Here is a 10,684-nt window from a genome sequence, read left to right as displayed (position 1 = left end):
TGGGAAAACGTGGGACAGCAGCGGACGTGGAGGGAGAGTGTGAAGAAGCCACGCATTGCTGTGAGTAATAATTGCCATCTATAGCTACCCGGCTACCACCAAAAACTCAGGCCTCCCAGGAAGGCATAGGCGCCGGGCAGGTGCAACCCTTCCGCCGCGTGAGAAAAGAAGGCTTGCAATGGTTGAGGTTTGCAATGGCACTTGCAATCGCTGAGCGTTCGCCATCCACACTAAAAAGTAGGCAGTGCGAAACCTCCTGAGCTGCTGTGCGGCGCACAGCCGGGAAGCACATAGCGAGGTAATTCTAAAAAACAAGTTGTCTAGATGTCAAAGCCCTCTAAAGCTGTGTTCACATGTTCTGCCTTCACCGCGTTGTCCGGATGCGTAACCCTACGGTCTGCACAGTCTCATTGCCCTACTGAGACTGCCCTTGAAGGGCGATTAACACCATTAGCTTACTAACCAAATGGCGCTTGGAGGTCGTTGTATCTTTCGAGCGCTTGATGGTCTGACACCGGCACCCCCAGTTTTCGGTCTGGCGTCACCCCAACCTGTAGATAGGCCTTCAGGGTTTCACAGATGCTTGTGGGAGGGATATTTGCACTGTTGTCTTCTGGGGTCTATGTTAATGCGGAGCGGTGGCGAGGGGCCTTTCGCGGTGAAGTATGAACCAGGGATGGTGACAGTGTGGTGGCCCGCCAGGGAGTTGCAAGTGTCTGCTGGGAGTTTCGTAGGGCCCCTGCCAAAATGGAATAGCAAAAAAGGCTGGCGGCGTCTGGCAGCTACAGAAACGACGAGGAGGCATTCCTTAAGGGGCCTCACCAACATCAACCGCTATAGCAGAGCATAGAGGCATTTCCCGCGAAAGCCTGAGCTGGCCTACTTTCGGCCAGAGGGCAACCAGCACGGAATATGTAGTACGCAGACGTATTAGGGGCTGCTCCCTCATATCATAGTGAGAATATCTAGGCCACTCCAGCATTGGCATGGCATCTGAAACGCTTACGTGGCGAAGTTTTCTGACCAGCAGGGTTAGAGTAGTCCCTAATTTTTGCAATCGGATGAAGATAGTACCCGTTTTCCGCATTCCGAGTCCCCAGAGTGTGCAGTAATATACGGCGGGTTAAATGCCCATGCAGTGCACCCACCCAAACAGCTACCAACTGGAAGGCCACCACCTTTCACCCAGAAAGAACGGGCCTCTCACTTGCTACAGGTGTAAGGTGAACGTATACGGGGAGAAAATACAGTGCGTCTGCCGGGAATCGAACCCGGGTCACCTCGATGGCAACGAGGTATTCTACCACTAGACCACAAACGCTCACCAGGAGTCTCCGTAGTACTTGATCAAAAAAAAACCAGCTGACCCGAATTGCCAGCGGCCAGTAGCATACAAAGAGATAGAAGTGTTGGATTACATGACAGGCGAATTAACATGCATTTAGAGAGAGTAAACGCCCAGGTCACTTCAATGCTCTTTTTTGAAGCGTGTTGAGCATTATGCCGCGCACACCATCTATTCTGTGAGCAACACGTCCAAATGCTTAATGGTGGCTGTTGTTGAGCTGTCCCGTTTTTCTTTTGCCTGGTGACGTGAGAATATAGAGCTTCCATGAGTGTGCGCAATGGGCCAAAAGGGTGGTATGCGGCGGAGACAACTTGCCCTTGCTGCTTCACGTGTAGCTATCCTACACCCCACCATCTCCGCATGCCCAACTCCCAACTATTACTGCTGGGAAGGCTTAAACACGGCCTGAAATCCCCTGAATCCTATGTGGTAACTACGTGACTTCGGCATTCCTTGTGCTTGCACGAGCGTCTCCTCGTTCATGAGATCAATACCACTTTCCTCGCAAATTGGCAGGGCCCCCAAAATTTCAGCTATTTAATTGGATCACAAGGCTGCCTAGACTCCAGTGAAGCTCTCAGCGAGTAGTCCGTGGCCTTCTCTGCTCTAAATGTCTCGGGGTACTCCGCTGCTCATGATCTTTGCTGTTTTCGTTCTCTTCGAGAGCCTAACGTATTGCATCGTATTCGTGGACTGCTTACACATTCCAGCACTCCTCTGTAGCCTGGATCATCTTTCCTCTTGATCTTTAGGGGCACATACGATAACTTTTGTCTGGTTGCTGAGCTATGCAAAGACTGGGGAGACCGACCTTAGTTAAGCCAGTCACCTTGAAGTTCGCCGTGCAACATCCACTCACGACGGATGAAACCTTCTCCAATTCACTTTAGATTTTCTAATCTTTAGCATACTGGCAGTGTGATCACCCTGCAAGCAAACCCCGCAAAGCCTCCAATGACAGACCACCCATGCTTACCGCTGCGGCCTTCTGAATTAAGGTGGCTACTGTGCTGCACAAAAATGCAGAGCCTCTTGTCTCTACATCTTCTGTTGCACCCAACGAATGGAACATGAACAGATTGCCATGAGCCCTTCCCATGTTGCTCAGGGTATCGGCAGACCCTCAAGTGCAGATATGTTTAGTGCTTCCTTTTCCTTCAACTAGGTACAGTGAACATCTTTCCTGCTTTGTGCATTAAGATGTTCTATGGCCCCCGCTACTGTCTTCCGCAGTTGCAGTCAAAAATACTGCTTTGCAAATCCCCGGCACTACCGCGTTGGGCGGTTGAGAGCAACGAAAGCATCTCTCGACATGAGTTTCATCCTTGAGGGTATACTATGGTCGCCACACAGCCGTATCATAGCTTTCTATTTAAGATCTCGGCAGGAACGCGCATAGCCTTCCAAGCCAAATCACAAAAGTTGCTAAGAAGTTTTTGAGGATCTTTCTGAAAACTTTTCCTTCCCTCTCCTGCCTTCACCCCTCAGAGTTCTGCGTTGAGGGAAGATGGCAGCGGAACTAGGCTTAACGGAGATGTAGACCCTATGCACTTCAACCACTCACAGCGAATTGCACAAGGCATCTAGCGCCCTCGCACGCAGCACTGCATCGAGCTTCCACGCATGTGCAACATATAAGGTGTACGAACAGACAAAAAAAACTACTGAACCGTTCAATAGTTCTTAGCTAATACCAGTAAAGTGGTAGAAAGTGCCCTAGTACAGCTTAGCCCGCTGCAGGGGAGCACTGAAGTGCAGCTGCTGACCGGTCAGCAGCTGCACTTCAGGTGTGTGTGCGTGTGTGTGTGTGTGGGCAAAAATGAAGTGAACACCGATGTTGGCTCTGTCCGCTGCAGGAAAAAATAAGGCCGGACCCCAGACGGAGCAGTCAACCTGCATGGCATGCCAGCAGAAGCCAAACAGCCATCCTCTGTGTTTGTTTTCCGCCATTCTCTCATGTTCTTGAGAGGCTTGCATCGGCCATAGTCTCGAAGCACATTGCTGAAACAAAGGAGACTTGGTTTATTTGGAGCCATCTAGTGAAGCGGCTGTAGCTCCCTGTCGCTATGACGGAGAGCCACCCCGACCACCCGCCGCTGCAGCAGCTCCTGACGAAGGGGCCCCATCGCCCCTAGGGGGGCCCTTAGTCAACACCAACATAGAATTTGAGTCTTTATGGTCTTAGTACCTCGGTAGATTACGGCAGCGGCCACTCCTCGTCTCCTTGTACTGCGTTCCGCCGCGTGCCCCTGGTTTGCTCAGCGCTGTCTGAGTGCTGCAACAGCCCATCTGGCCTTTCCCATGTCTTTTCGTTTTTCAAATCTCCAAGCCAAGACAGCTGGGAACAAATTATTTATATGGAAGCAACTCAAACACTCAACAACAGCCCCATTTCCGCAGGGCCCCTGCGCAAGTAATTCCCGAGGCCTGACTCAGCGGTTTACTCGCCGACTACTTCAGCCGCTGCCTTGCACAGACTACAGCCTCTTTGACAGCACAAATGTAGGAACAGAAATATCTTTCTTTACATGTTGAGTTCCCAAAGCTTCGAGCCGTCCGTCGCAGGCCTGCCACTCTGATTTCTGCACAGGAAGCCTTCAGCCCGAAACAAGTGCCCCTGTTGCTTCTCGAGGTCGAAGGCTGGCATCGCATGAGAGTTTGTACGGCTGTTTAGCTCAGCAGGAGGAGCTTAAAGCGGAGGCAGCAGCGGTCCTTTCAACCCGCTTGCAATCCCCCAAGGGCCCCCTCTCTCACAGCCCGACTGGGTACGGTGCAGCGGTCTAGGCGGCGACAGGGGCCCCCTCCAGCAAAATGTCTCTCACTGGGGGCTCAGCGCCGCTGACGGATGAAGAAAGAGAGCAGCTGCGGCAGCGGCTGCTGCAGCGCCGGCAGGAGCTGCAACAGCAGCAGCAGATGCTGCGGCAGCTGCAAGGCAAGGCCTCTGATGCTGCTAAGGATAGTGTGTTTGCTCCTGGAGCCTCTGCTGGGGGCGCTCCTGCAGGAGAGGAGGCAGACGTGGGGAAGGTATGCAAATACCTGTGTGAAATCTTCACGGGAGCCTCCCCGAGAGACGCTGCAGGCGTGTCGTGGACCAGCGTCGCTTGTGCTACACACATTCGCGCAAGGGGTCTTCTTGTGCCGCTGCCACACCACCACGTGGCACCTAAAGTAGCAGTTTTTCCTTACAGATACCTTGCGCTCAGCTCTCCTTCCACGCCGCACATGCTTGCCTTTCGACTAGGCGGCCTTGCGGCTCTGTCTGGTGGGACGTTTTCCCAGATCTTATGAAGTTTTGACCACTTATTTTTTGCCTCCTGCTGTCTGACAGCCTGCCGCGAACCCCTGTGTTTGTTGGTGCAGAGCGTTGCATCCCTTGTGAGCGAAGTTATTTCCTCGGTGAACTCGATGCAAGCTGTGAGACCCCCCGATGCAACGACTACCGGGGGAAAGAAGGACAGCCAAGCACCCCCTGCTGCATCGGCACAAGTTCTCTCGCCGACCCCCTTTTCTCGGCTTGGAGCTGCTCAGGAGTAGGCTTCGCGTTGCTGGTGAATGCAGCTGCCGCTGCTAAAAGGCGTCCACGTATGCGGGTGGCTGCCACTCGGTGTCTGTGCTGCTGCTAGGCTGCACCTTAGGAGGGACCATAGGCGCAATTCGGAGGATAGGGAACGTGCGAGCTGCAGAGGGGCTGCAGCGATCCTTGCGCAAAGGGTTATACGAATGCCTATCTTTGGGGATTCACTGTTGCTGCTGGTTGTTTTCTACAGGCAGCGTGCTTTAGGCTTCAAAGTCGCGAAGGTGGACACCGCGGAAGCCTCAGTCCTGATTCAGCCGAAGGCAAGCAGTGCCCCTTACCGTAGTTTGTGCAGCGTCTACGACGGCTGTCTTGTTAGGCCACTGCTAGAGAGGCAACCTGACTAGGGGTCGGTGGTTTGCACGTTAAGCCCTCCCATCCTTGCGGATGCAGTTTACAATAATCTCGCCTTGCGGGGGAGAAAAATGCATTTGCCGATATACTTGCATGCATCGGGTAGGCGCGTGTGCGCGCTGCCGAGAGGGCCCTTCAAGGAGGTCAGAGTGAAGAGCGTTTCTACCTCCCTAGGATACATATGGTATTGTTGGCGTGCGGATGCCGTTTGAAGGCCGGTTTGAGAGATCTTGAGATATTTATTGTGAGGGTTCTTATGGATGCCATGGGCGGACTGAGTGGCCTTTCGCGGTGCCTGACGCCTGTTGCCGCGCATGCGTGCGTTGCAGTCCGTAGCTACTTTTGATCGCGGAGTGCAAGCCACCATCGACAGTCCAATCGAACCCTCTGGAGGGAGCTCAGACAGAGACGTGGAGGGCACCTTAGCTGTGCGTTGTCTCCTATTCCTCGCTTCGGCTGTGTGTTGGCGGTTGCTGCTAAAAATGGCAGTGTCTTGTCGAAGCGCACTCACGGTGCAACCTGCCACGTCCAGCTTTGAGTCCTTGTGCGGGTTGTCTCCGCCTCCTAAACTGAGGACTCCTACTTTGCAAGAAAGGTTCCTGGCTTGCGAGTGCTGCTGCCTCAGGCTGCAAATACACTGAAAAAGGCCTTATCGATCAAGACTACAAGCCCCTTGCTCCCCGCAACCGAAGTAGGAGGCACACCGAGGGCCGCGGAGGCGCGGGCAGAGTCGGCCCCCAAGACATTCCGTGAGTCTGCCTGTTGGCTTTGAGGGGGAACTTGCGGTGTACGTACATCTGCAACTTTGGATACAACCGGCCGTAGCGGCATCCGTCGGCATAAGAGCACGCCCCTAATGTAGTTGGTGCACCTTGGCAAAAGCTGCTTCTTCCTCCTTGTCGCCAAAAATTACGGCCTCCTGCTCCAACAGCGTCTTGTCGAAGCGGAGAGCAGCTTACACCCGGAAAAGCGACAGCGCATTATGCGAAGCCTCTCGGTGCTGCGGTGCCCTATCGCCTCCTCCTTAACTGCGCTACCACGCATAAGGGTGAACTTTTATGCCGCAGATCAAGTGCCGGAGGCCGAGAGAAAGCGCGTTATGGCTACTCCCGAGTTTAAGGATTTCTTTGTGTCTTCTACGAAGCTCGTGAGCCTCTTTTCCTCACTCTTGCGTCCTCCCGTCTTCGTGTTTAGTGTCTTCGCTGCAGCTGTCCCTCAAAAAACCGTCTTCGCTGCTCTCTCACCCCAGTGCAGCTAGAATTATGCTTCTACGGCTACAGCCATGCACGGCGCTGTTGGATCTGGTTGCCTCCCCTTCCCCTCCGATTATGCGGGCTATTCTGCCCTTGCTGCCCATCCTCGCTCGCTGCGTGAGGCGAGGCGTGGCATGTGGCCAAGGAACCTAGCGCAGGTGTTGCCTCAAAAAGGCCACGCAGGAGTGGCGTTTTAGACTGCTCCCAGACTTACATGGCATAGCCAGCGCGTTGTCTTCAAGCACACTGCCCGCTGTTGTTGTGCAGGTTGAGCGGCTGCTGGGGGAGGCAGAGGTATACAATGCCTTCGCGGATTATTCAGGGGCCGATTCGGGGCCTCAAGAAGGGTGCGATATTACTGGATGAATCGGAGTGTATTCTGGGGGGATTTTTGTCAGCACCTCATGCAGAGCAGCGTTAGCGACTAAGGCTCTGGGTGGCGTACTGAGCGCTTAGCCCCTCGCGCGGCCTCCCTCATGTGCACAGCTGCGTCGTGTGCCTTCAGGGGGGGAGGGGGAGTTTTCTGTGCCACAGTTCTTGATGCGAAGGACCAGCAGACAGCAAGTGCAGTTTCAAGTCGACCTTGAGTAATGAATGTGAGTAGAGTGTCTCCGATGTCTCTACCCCTGTCGGCTTAGGTCTGAGGAGCTCGTCACCTTCGTGGACGTGTACAAAGATACACGCTACGCTCCACATCGCCCAGTTACCGACGTGAGGGCCTCTCCAGCCTTCAACGAACTCTTCCTTGCAGCCTACGGACCTCCTAGTTCGAAATACGCAACTGCAGGGGATGTGGAGGGCTGTGTCCTCGTCTGGAGTCTGGCGCTCAAGCAGCGGCCAGAGTATGTCTTCACCTGTCAGGTGAGCCGGCGAGGGAGAAAGGGGAGCCTTCCCGCGTGCTTCAGTTTTCGCTCTGGATAGGTCGGTAGGGGGGGGCCTTTGTGGGCTCCTGCGCACGGTTCGAAAGCCTAGAAAAAAGTCTTTCATGCGCGTATGAAAGACCCTTTTGCCCCTCGCTGCTGCTGCTGTGCATTGCTATCCAGTCGGCCGTGTGCAGTGCCCTCTTCAACAAGTTTCAGCCGTACGTCATTGTGGGGGGAACATACGGCGGAAGCATCGTGATTTGGGATTCGCGAGTGCAGGTGAGCAGTCTGCGCGTCATTGAGGCCTCCTAGAAGCGTCTGGATAGAGTTGTCGCCATGTATGGGAGCTGTGCAGGCTTGAATGGTGGCTTGTGGTGCAGTCTAAACCCGTACAGAGGACGCCGCTCTCATCAAAGGGTCATTCTAGTCCAGTGAGTAGGAGGCCTTCCTCGACGCGAGACGAGAGCAGTGAAAGTGCTTTCGCTTCGTACGGGGGGCCTTGCGATCCAAGAGGCCAAATGGCTGGGGCTTTAGGGAGCTCTCTCGTGCATGCGTGCCGCTGGCTGGGGGAGATGGGGGAAGATGATCCGTGTTGTTGCATGTTCTTTTGGCTGCACCGCCATTGCTGCTGGAGCTGCAGCAACGCAGCGTAGTATTGGAGTTGCCCTTCTGCTGGCCTCAGATTTACGCATTGGAGATGGTCGGCACGAAGAACGCTCACAACTTGGTGTCTGTTGACACAGACGGCCGGCTGTGTCAGTGGTCTCTCGAGATGATGGGACAGCCCTCGGTGTGTCTTATTGCAAGTGTATCTGCACTTTTCCCTCCGTGACGAGTCCCCTGCACCCCTCTGGTGGGTGTTGTGGAATTTCCACTTTTGGCGGCCTTCTTTCAGGTTCCCAGGATGGGAAGGCGGCAAAAGCATGCATTTTGTGGGTGCCTTGCCTCTGCTGCAGGAGACTCTCGACTTGAAGCGTGGCAGCCGCGATGTCTGTGTGGAATGCGTAAGCTTCGCCGAAGCGGAAGTCAACGACCTCTGTCTCGGTTCGGAGGACGGCTGCATCATGACCGCTAATATCCACGGAAAGTGCGTGCTTTTGGCTGCTGCTACCACTGCGGTGATGGTACTGGTGGATCTCTACGGGGACACCTCTGGGCCTTGGTGTACGGGGTGCCATGCAGTTCGTATGTGTGCTTGATTGGAAGGTGAATGTATATTTGTCTGTCGGCGGCACGGGTTGTGCTGTGCTTACCTGGCACTTCGTGTGGATGGATGGATATATATATGTGTGTGTATGTATGCATGTATGAAGGTATGAATGCATGTATGTATGGATGGATGCATGCATGTACGTATGTATGCGTAGGAATGGATGTGTGTCTGTGTATGAAGGGATGTTCGTGTATGTATGCCTATGCGCATGCATGTATTCATGCGTGTATGTGTGTGCTGCTGCGACCTCCTGGCGACATCCTCATGGTTGCAGCAAGGCAGGAGTGATGGACGTATATGAAGCTCATGGTGGCGCACTCACTTCCCTTCACTTCCACCCGGGGCCGTCGGAAGGCTCTAGAGATTACTCACATTTGCTGCTCTCCTCTTCTGTTGACTGGTCGATAAAGCTGTGGAGCAGTAAAGTAAGTTGTTTTATTAGCTGCACAGTACAGCGCACCCTTCTCCTTTGTAGCCTCTTGGAACGAGGTCTATATGCTGTGGATCGAGCTTTGTTTACGCCTGATTCTTTGGCCTTTCTGGGAGACAGTGCCTGTATTTTTTTTGTCTGCCGATGCAGAATCTAAAAGAGTGCCTGTACCTAGTGTGTCTCTGCCGATGCAGAATCTAAAGGACCCCATTGCGACGTTTGAGGGGGCAGACGCCTACATATACGATGTCAAGTGGTACGTCGTTTGTAAGCGCTGCCCCTGGCCGTCCCTGAGCTCTGGAGTGGCGGCAACACCCCGATACGCTCACCCCCTGCGGCTTTCTCATGTTTCCTTGAGGAAGCCATGGAAAGCTGCGTTTGCTTCAGTCGGTCTGCTGCGGCGTTTTAGGCCGTCGCAGACTTTCCACGCTGCCCCTCTGTTGAGCTGCTGCCCCACTCCCCACAAGCAGCTCGGCGTGTCTGTGTCTGCCTCCATTTTTCTTTGCTTGTCAAGGCATCCAACAAGCCCTGCGATTTTTGCAAGTACCAGTGGGAACGGCACATTGGAGCTCTGGAATCTCGCGAACGACTGGGTGGTATGCATTTTTTCCCTCTTCCTCCTCCCCTGCTTCTGTCTCGCGATTTCACTCGCCCTCTCTGCTGGTTTCTTAGTGCAGTCTGTGCACCCTTCCCATCCATGTCCCACCTTGAAGGGTATTACAAGGAACTCCACAAAAGGTGGTTTTTGGTGGTGCTTGCGTGGCGTTTCTTGGGGCAGTTTTTTCCTCCGTGAGGACCTCTTGGAATGCCCTTTTTATGGCCGTTCGCCCCCTTGCCCTTTTGTTGCTGCTATGCGGCTGAGGCTTAGCGTGATGCAGCGGTCTAAGTTGTTTCCTCAGGTTCCAGTCTTCAGCAGCCCCAAGCCTGATGCCCCCGTGGGAGCACACTTGGCGAAAAGCAAGGTAGCCTGGTCTTCAGATGGCCGGCGTCTCACCACTGGTGACGCGATGGGCAACCTTGAAATCTGGAATGTTTCATCTCAGGTACCAGAGTATTGCACACCTACCCATTACTGCCTTCGATCCTGTATACGCAGGCGCTGGCTGCTGCTTCACGGGAGGGAGGGAGAAAGAGAGAGAGAGAGAGACAGAGAGAGAGAGAGAGAGAGACAGAGAGAGACAGAGAGAGAGGGAGAGCCTTCGGGGACTTGCACATGACCTCGACCTGTATATACGCCGAAGATGGATGGCAGTCCATGACGCTGGAGCCTCGCAGGCTTTCAGCGTGATGCCTTGCCGTTCTTATGTATCTGTGTATATGAATATTTATGTGTGTTGCGTGCAGATTTACCAGCCGCGAGCAGAGGACTCCGCAAAACTCGATAGGCACATAGAAGGGGCGAAACCGTAAACGTTCTTTTTTCATGCACTTCAAGGCATAGCCATTTTCTCTCGCGTCAATTCTTTGTGCTGCAACGCTCTCTAATGCTTCTGGGGCACTAGGATTTCTGCGTCTACTGGCCATGAAGTTTGCGGCTTTGACAGCCTTCATTTCCCCGTTGTGGTGTATTTGCTGCGCTGGCGCCTTGCAGGGTGTTGAAGGAAAGCGGCTCTGGAGAGAATAGCCAACTCGAGTTTGGCGGCGAATAG

At 53.9% G+C, this 10,684-nt stretch overlaps 1 protein-coding gene and 1 non-coding gene across 2 annotated transcripts; one reads left to right on the top strand and one right to left on the bottom strand.

The window, feature by feature from the left end:
• Nucleotides 1-1,250: 1,250 nt before the first annotated feature.
• On the bottom strand, nucleotides 1,251-1,321 carry Trnag-gcc. The gene has a single exon. It is a non-coding gene; the product is annotated as a tRNA-Gly (tRNA).
• A 2,838-nt stretch (nucleotides 1,322-4,159) lies between these two features.
• LOC34618644 (cytoplasmic dynein 1 intermediate chain 2) lies at nucleotides 4,160-10,684 on the top strand. Its single transcript, XM_026337369.1, has 18 exons — nucleotides 4,160-4,372; nucleotides 4,709-4,878; nucleotides 5,116-5,185; nucleotides 5,606-5,704; nucleotides 5,902-6,025; nucleotides 6,344-6,423; nucleotides 6,797-6,876; nucleotides 7,168-7,390; nucleotides 7,573-7,671; nucleotides 7,773-7,823; nucleotides 8,075-8,182; nucleotides 8,349-8,479; nucleotides 8,880-9,030; nucleotides 9,230-9,291; nucleotides 9,550-9,631; nucleotides 9,935-10,078; nucleotides 10,380-10,441; nucleotides 10,627-10,684. Exons 1-18 carry the CDS (start codon nucleotides 4,160-4,162, stop codon nucleotides 10,682-10,684), a joined length of 2,007 nt encoding a protein of 668 aa, XP_026193154.1.

The sequence above is a fragment of the Cyclospora cayetanensis genome, unplaced genomic scaffold (genome assembly GCF_002999335.1).
Source record: "Cyclospora cayetanensis isolate NF1_C8 unplaced genomic scaffold, CcayRef3 CcayRef3_contig_18, whole genome shotgun sequence".
In the NCBI taxonomy this organism is placed as follows: Eukaryota; Apicomplexa; class Conoidasida; order Eucoccidiorida; family Eimeriidae; genus Cyclospora; species Cyclospora cayetanensis.
This window is presented reverse-complemented; position numbering and strand designations above follow the sequence as displayed.

Bases quoted from the DNA above. Each gene is read 5' to 3' on its own strand.
- LOC34618644 (XM_026337369.1), top strand. From the start codon at position 4,160: ATGTCTCTCACTGGGGGCTCAGCGCCGCTGACGGATGAAGAAAGAGAG. The intron at 7,824-8,074 runs GTGAGTAGGAGG...TGCTGGCCTCAG, and splicing joins CAAAGGGTCATTCTAGTCCA to ATTTACGCATTGGAGATGGT. The intron at 10,442-10,626 runs GTAAACGTTCTT...GGCGCCTTGCAG, and splicing joins CACATAGAAGGGGCGAAACC to GGTGTTGAAGGAAAGCGGCT.